The 12,327-nt window shown below is 42.4% G+C and overlaps 1 protein-coding gene across 2 annotated transcripts in view; it reads left to right on the top strand.

The window, feature by feature from the left end:
- The first annotated feature begins 2,711 nt into the window (after positions 1–2,711).
- The window catches only part of KIF21B (kinesin family member 21B), a 1,412,490-nt gene continuing 1,402,874 nt past the window's right edge, over positions 2,712–12,327 (top strand). For both annotated transcript variants that reach the window (XM_044076606.1, XM_044076607.1), the window contains exon 1: positions 2,712–3,154. In XM_044076606.1, coding sequence (XP_043932541.1) covers positions 3,111–3,154 — 44 coding nt within the window. In that variant the 5' untranslated portion in view covers positions 2,712–3,110. The remainder of the gene's footprint in view (positions 3,155–12,327) is intronic.

The following is a 12,327-nucleotide window of genomic DNA, read 5'->3' on the forward strand; positions in this document are numbered from 1 at the left end:
GTTTCTTTGTGCCACTTACACAGTCACTTTCCAGAAGTTGGTAGAGTGCCTCTGATGCCCTATTCTTTGTAATTGCAACTCCTTTCTTAGCTTCTTTGTTAGCCAACCAGTAGTCCTTCCTAGCCTGGTCAGTCTGTTCTGTCTCCCACTTCTTCCTGCACTCCTTTCTTTTGATAACTTCCTGGACTTCTGCATTCCACCACAAGCTTTCCTTATGTACCTTATTTCCATACCTGACTTGGCCACATATTTTTCTGTAGTCCTAACACATGCTGTTTTTAAGCACTGCCATTCTTGTTCAACTCCTCCTGTTTCCTCCTCTACTTGGGGTGCTAGAGCCCTGAGTAATTCCATGAACTGTTGTACTTTCTCTCCAGTCAACTTCCAGGTCTTCAGCCTGGTCACTGTTGACCACTGCTTGCAGTTGATTGTGGTAACTAGTGGTTTATGCTGTGGGTTGACTGTTTCACTGGTAATGATTTTGCAATCATGGATTCTATCCTAGTGCCTTTTCCTTACTAGGAGGAAGTCTACCCGAGTTGCATGTTGGGTACTCATGTATGTGATCATGTGACTGTCTTGTCTCTCTTTCTGAACCATGTGTTGGCTACAACCAAGCCATTTGTCAGACGGAAGTCTAGAATGAATTCTCCTTCTTTATTCCTGATACCCCATCCATGTGGACCCAGGCAGTCCTCATATCCTGTTCTGTCTGTCCCTATATGTGCATTCAAGTCACCCATTATCAACACCAATTCACGTTGTCCTGGTTTATCTAGTAGGCTCTGCAACTGCTGTCTAAATGCAGTCTTTTCCTCACTATCACAACCCTGGTGTGGGGCATAGGCTAAAATTATGAATACTGCCCTATCATAACACTGGAGTCTGATTTCGATGAGTCTGTCATTAATTCTGATTATATCCCTCACTGCCTTCTGAAGCCTCTGTCTCACCACAATTCCTACACCATTTCTAGCCTGTCCCACACCTTAGTAGTAGAGTCTGGATCCCAAGCCAAGTGGCTTTGCTGCACTACCCTTCCATCTCATCTCTTGGACACATAGGATGTCCTCCTCCACTTCCAACCTGTGTCCTGTCAGCGAACCTACATTAAGCGTAGCAATTCTCAGTTAATGTTTGGCAGGTTTTACATCCAGCTTTTGCTCAACAGGGCTATCCCAGGTAACCTGGCTGGACAACTAGACACCGGCCAGCCAGTAGCTTATTGACCCAGGGCTGCTGGGCTTTATGGCGGGCACACACTTGCCAATGGGGGCACATATACCCCTCCCACTGTTAGCAAGGGTCCCTGGTGTGGGTCAAGGTAGTCCAGGTCCTCAACCCGCTTATCGACAATAACTACCCTTGCCCATTTTGGCTACATTAATCAACATGACCGAATCACCTAAAGCCATATTTTACACAGTCAAGTGGCTAGCCCTGCCACGGCATGCAGTCTGTGATCTGTGTTCTCCTATGTTGAGGATACTGCGTACCACAGTTGATGCCCAAAGCAATTGGTCTGTACAACTTTTCCCCCTATAAGGCATTATGTAGAGTCTGTCCTGCTGCCCACAGCTTCATTCATTGGTGAGTTTGAGATGAAAGCAGCATGTTTTTGGACGTGGGAGAAACTGGTGGCACAGGGAGAACATGCAAACTCCAAACAGGCATTGTTCGGAGGTCAGGATCAAACTTTGTACCTTGTGCATGGGAGGTGAAGACCTTAACCATTATGCCAACTGGTCTTTCTTTTTCTTTTTTAACTAATATCCATGGTAAATACTACTGAATCATAATGATTCATCAAAAGAACTTTAAAGAAGAGTGAAGTAACTTATTTCACCCATCCTGTTAGCTTCCTAACTGAAGATGTTAGTAATTACTTATTAAGTGCTGAACATTTTGTCCAACTATTCCACAATTTGGAGACAGTAGGTTCAGAGCTATGCTCCAGACATTGCCACAGCAGCCATCCCCTTTTGTCATAGAAACATTCAGACTTCGCAGAGAATAAACTCCATCTATCCAGGAGCTACAAGGATCTTCTTTTCCAAACCAGTAACACTTTCACATTACACCACATTTCTTAATAGTGAATCCTTAAAAAATTAGTAAAGCGTATCCAGCCCAATAAAAGTAAATAGTAAGATGGAATAGCAAGTGCTGGATCATACCTCTCAACCTCTTAAAGCAAAAAATCTGGACAAAGCCATAAATAATGGGGGGATACCTCAAAATATGGACATTTTTAAATATTTCTTACAAACTTAGAAAGTTAACAGAATAACAGGTTTTGCATTAGCATGAATTTTCTGAAGGTGAAGGGTATGAATTCTGAAACTCAAACGTCTGTCATTATTTTCTGACTTCATCATTCAATGATTTACAAACAATTTGCCAGAAAACCACAATTTTATGAGAAAAAGACCAAAAATATGAGGCAAAAATCTGGATATTCTTGGGAAATCTGTACGGTTGACAGGTATGTGCAAGATGTAGAACCTGGTAAGAAGTGTTTTCAAGTGTGTAATTCCTAAGACGCTAGGGTCCGCTGCTTGTTAATGTCTCATTCGGCAAACCACTACGCAAACTTCCCAAACATCGCCCCGCCCGATTCGCAGCTGCAGGGGCTGGCCTCTGCGGGGCTTCATTCGCTGCAGTCCCGCCCCCTGCTTTCCACTTTCTGCATTGACAGCACTAGGTGTCTTGGAGCTAGTTTGGCCCGCCTCCATGTGGGCGGGTATGTCGCCGGCTTCGGTGTGTGTTTGTAGACTGAATGTACTGCTGATGGTGACGGGAACTGTTTGTACGCGGAGTGGCTGAATGAAGACCCCCCGCTTGTCAATAGAGCATCCTTCAGGGGTTCAATCGATGTATCGATTATCTCGGAAAAACCTTAATCAAAGGCATGTCAGCTGCCCGTAGCAACAGTAGTAGCAGCTCCTTTCCTTCACACTGGGAGTTCAGTGCATCTGCTCGGTTTTTGCTAGATTGGTGGTCGCACTGCAGCCCCGTCGCCCCCACTGTCTCTTGGTTTCAGTAGTCTGCCTCTTCAATAAATGAAACGTGAATTCAGGTAGTACCAAGTGCTGACACGGACGAGCAGGATGTCTGCAGACCTGGGAGATTGCTGCGTGAAAGTGGCTCTCAGGTGAGATGCTTTACTGTTGTTATTTTGGGTTTTAATTGTATGTTTTGTTCGTGTGTTTCGAGAGTGCACGTTGCCGTGGTCCGGGGTTCTTAACCAGGGGTATATACAGCACGGAATGTAGCCACTCACCTTCTCTGTCCTATAGGAGGTGTATAGATTGTGGGACTATCCTTGCATTACCTATTTAAATATGCTTGTTCCGTTTGCATTGTGCTAGTCGTTTGTTCATTTCATTTTCGCTAACTAATGCTTGTGGTTTTATCTCTACCCCCATGTTGTGGGTCTTTTTTCAAGCTATGCATTTCCGCAGTTGGAGCCTATCTTGAGCATATGAAATTGTGTAGAAACGCTCCTCTGTCCTATTAGGTGAGTGATGTACACGGAGTGCTGTTTGCAGGTTAATTTAATGTCCACTTTTCAGTATAATTAAGGATTGTCCTGTATTTCCCCATCCTCTAGTTGTATGTTGTAGGGTAAGGAGGCAACCGCTTTTTAACAAGGTGCTGATGCTGAGGTGTGACGTAAGTGCTGTCTGAGGGTCGTACTTAAGGGAGATTATAACAGTCGTGGGGGAGCGTCCCCTACCCCCGCCATATGCCGTGAGCATCCCGCCAGTGGGTGACCCCCCCTTGCCCTAATTTCTGTTTCTCGCATGCCAGCATTATTGGTGACCTGGCGCACCATCTGCATCAATTAGAGCAGCTGTGTTCACTTTGTGCCTTGTCCTTTTGTTGGCTGGCTGGTTGTTAGGAACACCTGCACGGTGCCGCCGTTGTTGCCAGTCCGAAAATGCTCGTCTGCTTGTTGCTAGGCACGGTGCACGGCTGTGCTCCGGCGCTCTGCACCTGCGCTCAGGTGGTGTTTAAAATCAAATATTGTCACGGCAGGGCACGGAAGCCGCGCAGTCGCACAGCTGGAACAGCGCTGGTGGAGGTACCTTTCTGAGGCTCGGCTACCTTCCATTGTCCTTGAGTTAAAAATGACTCGGCCAGGTGTGATGAGAAGATGCGCCCTTAATGAGTACACCTGGACGCTTCTTTTTCACACAGCTGTACCGGACGTTCATACATGGTAGTGACTCCAAAAGAGGAACTCTAATCTTAAGACAATGTTTTCGGATAATAGACTCCATCTTTGTGTGCATGGCTGTTAACGTATACACCTTTGATAGGTCTGTCACACCGGGGATGGGGGTGAACAACGCGGCTACATTTGAGGGCCGTTGCCTAACGTGTTCCTGAATATAAACACAAGTGCACTGCAGGCCGTGTCCCACTCATAATGTAATACTGACAGGCACTATCTAGCGTTGGTCTGTTTTACAGACCAACAACATGGAAGCGGCCCTTTTGGCACAAACCTTTCCAACGCTGTCTGAATCCGTTATACGTACTGTGTGTGTGTGTGTGTGTGTGTGTGTGTGTGTGTGTGTGTTTTGGACTTTCCTGCAGTAACGTAATGCCCTTATTAAATGCTGTCAACTTAGAAATTTAAAAAGAATGGGAATCTTACTGCAGTAAGAATTTCTGAATATTTTTCTAAAATGTTTTTATGTACTGTTCCTCGTAATAATTTACCTTTTCTTTGTGAAAACACAAAATTGCGAGGGACAGTCCTTCTTTGGGCAGTTGTGTCCTGCAAAAAAATTGAAAAAATGGCAAATGTCTGAGATTTTTAGGACAAAAACATTGCCTATATTTTCTTTAATAGTTGCATAAACGTTATTTTGTATCTGAAACATCTAAATGTTATAAGAAACAGAATAAGCAACTAAAATGCTACAAGAATAAGCTTTTATTTAGGCAAAAAAGTGAAGTTTTGTCTTTTGTACTGGCTGTGGGCATGTTTTGCCCTACAAAATCTGACGTTTCTACAAGTGTCCCACTTTGGGCATTTGAAAAGGTGGCAACCCTAGCAAAGGTGGGTTTTATGACCCCTGCTGCAGACTATAAGAGATTCCGTGCAAGATCCTGTTTAACCACTGTAATAATTATTTTTAAAAAAATCCCAGTTATGAGTCTAGTGTAGTACCTGTCCTGGAAGTCACTAATTCTCACTTGTTCGTGGAGTCTGATTTAATGTCTCTGCAGTGCATTAAACATTGCAACATGCTGCGCTATCTGAAGGTACTGGCAATAAAATGTTCTTGCTATTAACCCTGTGTTGGAGAAATCAGAAATTCATTTGATGCTTGTTGGGTTTTGTGGAAGGTGAAGTTGGCCAGAGGGCTTTGACAACTGACCACAGCACTAAATGATTATTTTTTGATACTATTGGTGGATTGAACAAACCGATTTTGGGGCATGGCTTTCCAGAATACAAATATAGAAACTTGCTAAATAAGTAAATGATCGGATGACTGGCAGTCCTTGCAGATTGAGTTGAGTATGGCCCATTGCTGTCATGGTTTGGTTGGGTGGTTACTTGTGGATGATGCCGATCCTAGTTCAAATCCTGTCAGGGGATTTTAACACTGGCTGCATTACTTTTGATAACTGAATAATAAGTTCCTCTAGCCCTTTGGTAGGGGAGGTAAGTTTCTAGCAAGTTGATTTTTAAGAGCCTGATGTTCCCAGTCAGGAGTGACCTTGTGTTTATGAACAGTATGCTTTTGAATATTGACTCCTCATAACATTGTGTTTTTTTTTGCCCCCCCCCCCCCCAATCTGCTGCGTGGCTCTATATTGGGATACTTGGAACAGTACTTCCTTTTTGTTTTTTATTTATTTTTTTGTGGCAATAACTTCCTTTGTTAAGCTGTTGCCTGACCTTAGATTGGGGTAACGGGCAGTAACCCCCTCATGACATTAGCTTTTTCTGTTTAGGGTACTGGCATCCACTTACTTTTTGGGGGCCACATTGTTAGAGACCCTCTCTCCCACTCTTGTTTGAGTCTACAGAAGGATGTTCAGACTGAAAATGTAACTTGTGAGCGGCTGTCTGAGGCATTGCTTGTGGCGCTCTGACCATTGGCTGCAACTGCATTGGATTTCACAAACAACTCCATTAAAAGCTGTGATAGCCCTGTCGGCTGTTTTAAATATTCTCCACATCCTTTTTTTATCCTACCTGCTGTCCTTTTGACACTGGAGCCCCCCCCTCCCCATAAGTTCACCTGCTGTACTTTATGCGTAGTATTAGCATAATATATTAGCTGTCTCTCTACCATAACCAGCCATGTACCTGACAACAAGCATTTATGTATTCCTGGAGTTCTGGTGGTGCATCTTTTTCCCTTTTAGAACTCATTTACAATACAGGCTGTTGGGACGGTTAATAAAACAGAAATGTGTGTGTGGGGAGCAGTGGACCATGGTTACTTTTAGCTAGAGGCTGTGAGGAAGTGTCGTAACCTTGAAATAAGACAAGAATGTGTGAAGTGTTTCACTTGAGGTGAAATATGAGGCTCACATTGTAGTTAGTGTGATTCACATTATTGTATTACTTAGGGTTAGTGTTACAGCTCAGGGTTTGGTATACATTTGTTGGGCTTACAGTTTTAGGCTTGGGAGTTTTTATTTTGGGGTTAGTATATTTAAATGAATTTGCTTACAGATACTGCTCTCATTTGCATTCCAGAGAATAAGAAAAGTTGCACCCTTTATAGTGATAAGCAGCCAACAAGTGGCTGAAATGGTACTGGTTTCCTGCATTCTAGGCTGCCCCTTTTCTTTCCCTAATACCAATTTGTTTTTCAGCAGCTGCAACATGTCTTACTGTGATGTTCACAACAGAAATTGTAATTTTTCTTGCATGATGTTAATTTGTCAGCAAAAAGTAGAATTCCTCACTAACTCATTGTAGATTAGTTCCTTTGTATTTAGCCGTCCCTTCATGGCATAAAATATCCAATCCTTTTGCCTACCCATCATCTAAGTGCCTGTGGCATGATTGGTAGGTCAGACCCTGGCAGCAGCATGCAATAGCAGGGTGCAGTTTGGTGTTTAGAATGGGGCACAGGATTGAGAAGGCAATACATGGATTTTTGTGCATTGGAGTAGTGGGGTTCACATTCGGGTGTGAACAGGGTGACTTGAATGGCAAGGACAGAGGTTCTAGACTTTGGGCTTGGGTGTAAGTTGTTAATGGGTGGCTGTGATTGGAAAGAGATTAGTGTTTGTTAGGGGTAGGGTAGTATCAGTAATTAATTCAGTACTAGTAGAAAATGTAACAACAACACAACATCTATGGCTTGCTTTCTGCAAGTGTGTGCCTGTACTAAGTCTAATTTTGTAGATGAATGACATTTTAGTGCCAGTACCTTGCATAGCCACACAGTTTACTTCCACAGGTATATTGTGAGTTATCTTTGCTGGAATTGTAGAGCCATATTTATTTGAGTGTTCAGGTTAGAAAGTGCAGGTCTGCATTACAAGCTTATAGTTGTCACTTTGGCTGTTATGTGCAGCAGACATTTGTATGCATCACTTTGAATACGGGGCCTGTTTTTCATTTCATCTCTCTTACCCTGGGGCCAATAAAAAAGGGTTCAGACTGTGGTTCTGTGTGCAGAAACTTGTTTGCTAATCAGGTTCTTCCCTTATTACCATAGACTGAAAATCAGCTGGATTGCAGTTTATCTTTTTCTTAATTGCAGTGTGGTAACTTCCTGTAGGTGTGGCTGTGGACAGAATCTTGAACTTTTTCGACTTGGATAACACACAGATGCATTGTTACTTTGTAAATAAAAACAGTTTTTTTGACACCAGTGCTCCTTCCTGGTTGGTTGCTTGCTAATGAATGGAAGACAGATGCCTCTCATCTGCCCTATATAAATAACAGGGTGTCATGAAATCGGTTACATTTTGGTGAGGCACATCATCAGCTCATTGCTTTTCTTAACTACAGGTGTGTGTGTGAGCTGGAGGGGAGACCCAGGACAGATTTGTTTTAAAGCCCCCCCCCCCAAAAAAAAAAAGTAAAAAGAAAAATTGGGATGATTACTGCATACCTTCTCAGCTAATAATTTAACACGTATTGCAACTAACACTCTTTTCTGGCCACTTGTTTCTGACAGTGGGCTCTCTGAAAAAATTATGTGAAGTTGATGAAAGTGAGAAACTTATGGGAATATCTGTCTTTATAAAAGCATGTAGCTGCAAGTATATTTGGTGACTTCTGAAATAATATGCATTATCTGCTATAAAGGATAGAAAAGTGTTTCTGTTTTCAGCACTATATGAAAGCCTGTTTGTTAATTTGATGATGATGATTGTCTGGCAGGGTTAGATCAAAATGTTAGGCAGACACCAGTTTTGCTTATGTGTGGTATGGTGTTTTGTTCTCCTATCTGGAGTACCCACTCAACCCCCCCCCCTTTTTTTTTTCTAATTCTGTACAGGAGTGTTGTCTTACAGTATTGGGAAGTAGTTGAACAGGAACACAATAAATTCATTCTGTGTTGTCTTTTGTAAGAAAGATGCAAACTCCTGGAAAGCAACATAATAGTATTATAACATGAGAGTCTAATTGCACTTGATCTAGGAGTTCCAAGTAGCATATTTATTTCCTACTAATGTTATTTCCTGGTACAGTTGCATGCAGAAGGCACTGTGTGCTGTTGTAAGACTTCCTCCCTTTCTGTAGCTGTCAAATTGTTGTGTTTGGCACAGTTAAAGTTTAAGATGAGTACCTGGCTTTTGTGGCTAGCGGATTATTTATTTTCTTTGTAGTAGTGTGATGTGTAAACAGAGGAGGCTAGAATCGTGCAGTTTGTCTTCTAAGCATGATTCGGATTTTGTTTTATTAGTATTTTGGCTTTTTGATTTGCAATTATGCCTCAAAATTTTGCTAGATTGTCATATTATGAAAGCAGCATTAACACTCCCAAATTATAATGCAGTGCCTTCAACATTACTGGCTTGATCTATTCCACTTCCATACCTCAGAGTCATTTGACTACTGAAGTAACCACATTTACAGAAAGATCAGATCTCACCAGTTGTCAGATACCATCTCAGCATCTCCTCAAAAGTAGGGAGCATTAAAAGGTTCAAGGCTTATTTAAGATGCTCTAACTCACAACAGCGTTCCAATTTATATCCAAGTTTCTCCACCCTTGCTGACAAAATCTTGGGAAATGCCACCCATCCCCCTTTAAGTTGCAAGAAATCTTGGCAGAACTTAAGGCCTTTCCATCATTCAACATGGCCTTGCTTCTGTAAATGTCACAGCTAGTGTCTTCATGGTCAGACTAGGGAGTCTTTTTTTTATTTTAGTGTGTCTGTGTCTTGAGAGTCCTAAGGAAGATGGCAGTTAGCAGAAGTGGTGACCATGAGACAAACTTGATCCTACAAAATGTCCAAAGGATCCCACTCCTCCAGATAGAGAGTAAGCAGTACCGTACAGTTATGGCTACAGGAGGAGGCCAACAGCTCTGCAAGTTAAAACGTTACAGCTAACCCCTTACAGACATCCAGCTATAAAACAAGCCATTTCCTTTGGGACCCTATCCCCTGCAAATTTAAAGCCTTCCATTGCCATATGTGCTACATACGAATGTGCAACCATGTTGCATATACATGCAAAAAAAATTTTTTTTTGACAATTCAAAGTATGTTAACTCGGGGAAAATACATAAGTGCAGTAAATTACTACAATCTGCTTGACAGGAAGTAGGGTAAAGAAACAGAGACTAAATTAAAGAACACGAAAGACGGAGACCAAGCAATCCCCATGATGATGATGGTGTATAAAATTCCAGGCGAAAACTAGGACCTATATCTTGCATAAGCAGAGGCAGGCTACAGCTTATTCAGATAAAAAGGCAGACTGTGATCCAGGTGGTCATTACCTATCTATGTTCTGCATGTGTGAGAGAGATTTAATAATGCAGGTTACAGGATCAAGTCACCGGGGGGGGGGGGGGCGGGGGGCGGGGGCATGAGGACAGACAAAAATGGAAAAGTACAGTTGTATATAATCTTACCATAACAGTAGATGTCCTTGCTTTCAACGCTGCAGTACTCCTCACATATGGGATTCCCTGTCATGGAAGCCCAACATCCGGACAGTCTACCAAAGCCTACCATTGCTTTAAGGTACGTTAAATGTCACCAAAATGCTTCTTATGAGGGGGCATGAGGACAGACAAAAATGGAAAAGTACAGTTGTATATAATCTTACCATAACAGTAGATGTCCTTGCTTTCAACGCTGCAGTACTCCTCACATATGGGATTCCCTGTCATGGAAGCCCAACATCCGGACAGTCTACCAAAGCCTACCATTGCTTTAAGGTACGTTAAATGTCACCAAAATGCTTCTTGCGTAGGGGGGGGGGCCATGAGGACAGACAAAAATGGAAAAGTACAGTTGTATATAATCTTACCATAACAGTAGATGTCCTTGCTTTCAACGCTGCAGTACTCCTCACATATGGGATTCCCTGTCATGGAAGCCCAACATCCGGACACTCTACCAAAGCCTACCATTGCTTTAAGGTACGTTAAATGTCACCAAAATGCTTCTTGCGTAGGGTATAAAGGTGAAGTTAAAGCATACTATCCTCCGAACTAATTGCCCTAGTAGGAACACCAGTCCAAAGAAAAACTAGGAGAATCTGCACATCCAGGGAAGAAAAAAACTCCGAGGAAGGGAGTGAATATGCAGTGGTGAGGGCAAGGATATTTACCGTTGCAGTAGGATTTTACACAAGTGTACTGTGTCTTTATTACGTTTTTATGGGGAATCTATCTCATTTACCCTTCCTGGATGACTACCCCAAACAGCACAAAAAAATGTAAGAAACGCAACAAAACCCCAACTGGCTACTTATCTGCAACAGTGAGGACTTCAGCAAACGGGAGTAATCACTGGAACACAGTAAAAGCGTACGTATGCAAACTGACTGTTAGAAACAGCATTCAGACTGATGGCAAAGAAGTTCTGGAGGATGGTACACCTGAGCGTCACCTTTACGCCCTACACTACACAACAAGAATTTAGGTGACATTCAACATAACTTTAAAAGGAACAGTAGGCTTTGGTAGACTGGTCAGACTGGCTTCCGTGGCAGGGAACCCCATATGTGATGAATACTGCAGCGGTGGATGCAAGAACATTTAAATATATATGTTCATCTGAAACTTTCTGCACTGCATTTAGCTGAAACTTTGCAGGCTAAAATCCTGTCAATTCAACTTTAACACTTTACCTATCAGCTTGCAAGTATTAAAAAATCTGGACAAAGGCTCATGAAAATTAGGAGAATTTGGTCAAAAATCTGTATACTCAATTAGCATAAAAATTACATACAAAATACAACTCCCAGTTACAGGAGGACTGTGGGATTCTTTAAGATTTTAAGTGTTTAGAAAACTGAGGGAGAAAATGATGAACAATTTTTGAGAGTGCCAGTGTAAGGGGAAAAAGCTTGGAAGTAAACAGTCTAGTAGAGGATTAAAAGCTACAAGCTGCTATCAACAGGTTTTCCCACAGATGTCCAGTTGCACGCTGTGCATCTCTGGGCAAGTCACAGGATATAACCAGTGTTCCGTGGTTTTCCCACAGATGTCCAGTTGCACGCTGTGCATCTCTGGGCAAGTCACAGGATATAACCAGTGTTCCGTGGTTGTGTCTGAAAAAAAGTATGTCAGTGGGATCAGTTCAATGCAAAAACAAGCACAAAATACTTCCTGATTTTCTTACTGCATATGTATCTTAATCTTCCACAGAATATTCATCTGGTGCAGTCCCCATGTTTGTAAAGGGGGACAGGAAGATGTACCCCGTTCTCCATTAATCTCACTTTTTGGCTTCCCTGGGAAGGCATTTACCATGATAATATCCAATGGCAGATTTTGTGATTAGGAAGAAGACGCGTGGATTCTATTCTGACTGTGAACAGTGGATTTCCTTTATCCTTCTATACTTTGAGCGACCGTGAGAGTTCACCATTATGGTCTACACATATTTTTGTGTAGTTAGGGCATTTGCTGTGTATACCTTGGCATGTCTGTGTGAAGTCCCTCGAGTATGGGGCTTGAGGCCTGCTTCTGTGCCACTCAGTCCCTTTATTTGCAGACGAGAGTTGTATGCATTCATGGTGGCCATAGAATTCCAACAAAGTTGTCTCGTTTCCCTTCCTTGTAATTTAATTGGGCAGGATATTCTGCTGCAAGGTGACGTTTATTATAGTGCTTATTCCTCAAATTCCTAAATGTTTGTACAAGT

The sequence above is a fragment of the Protopterus annectens genome, chromosome 7.part0 (assembly GCF_019279795.1).
Source record: "Protopterus annectens isolate FY-2018-M chromosome 7.part0, PAN1.0, whole genome shotgun sequence".
NCBI lineage: Eukaryota > Metazoa > Chordata > Ceratodontiformes > Protopteridae > Protopterus > Protopterus annectens.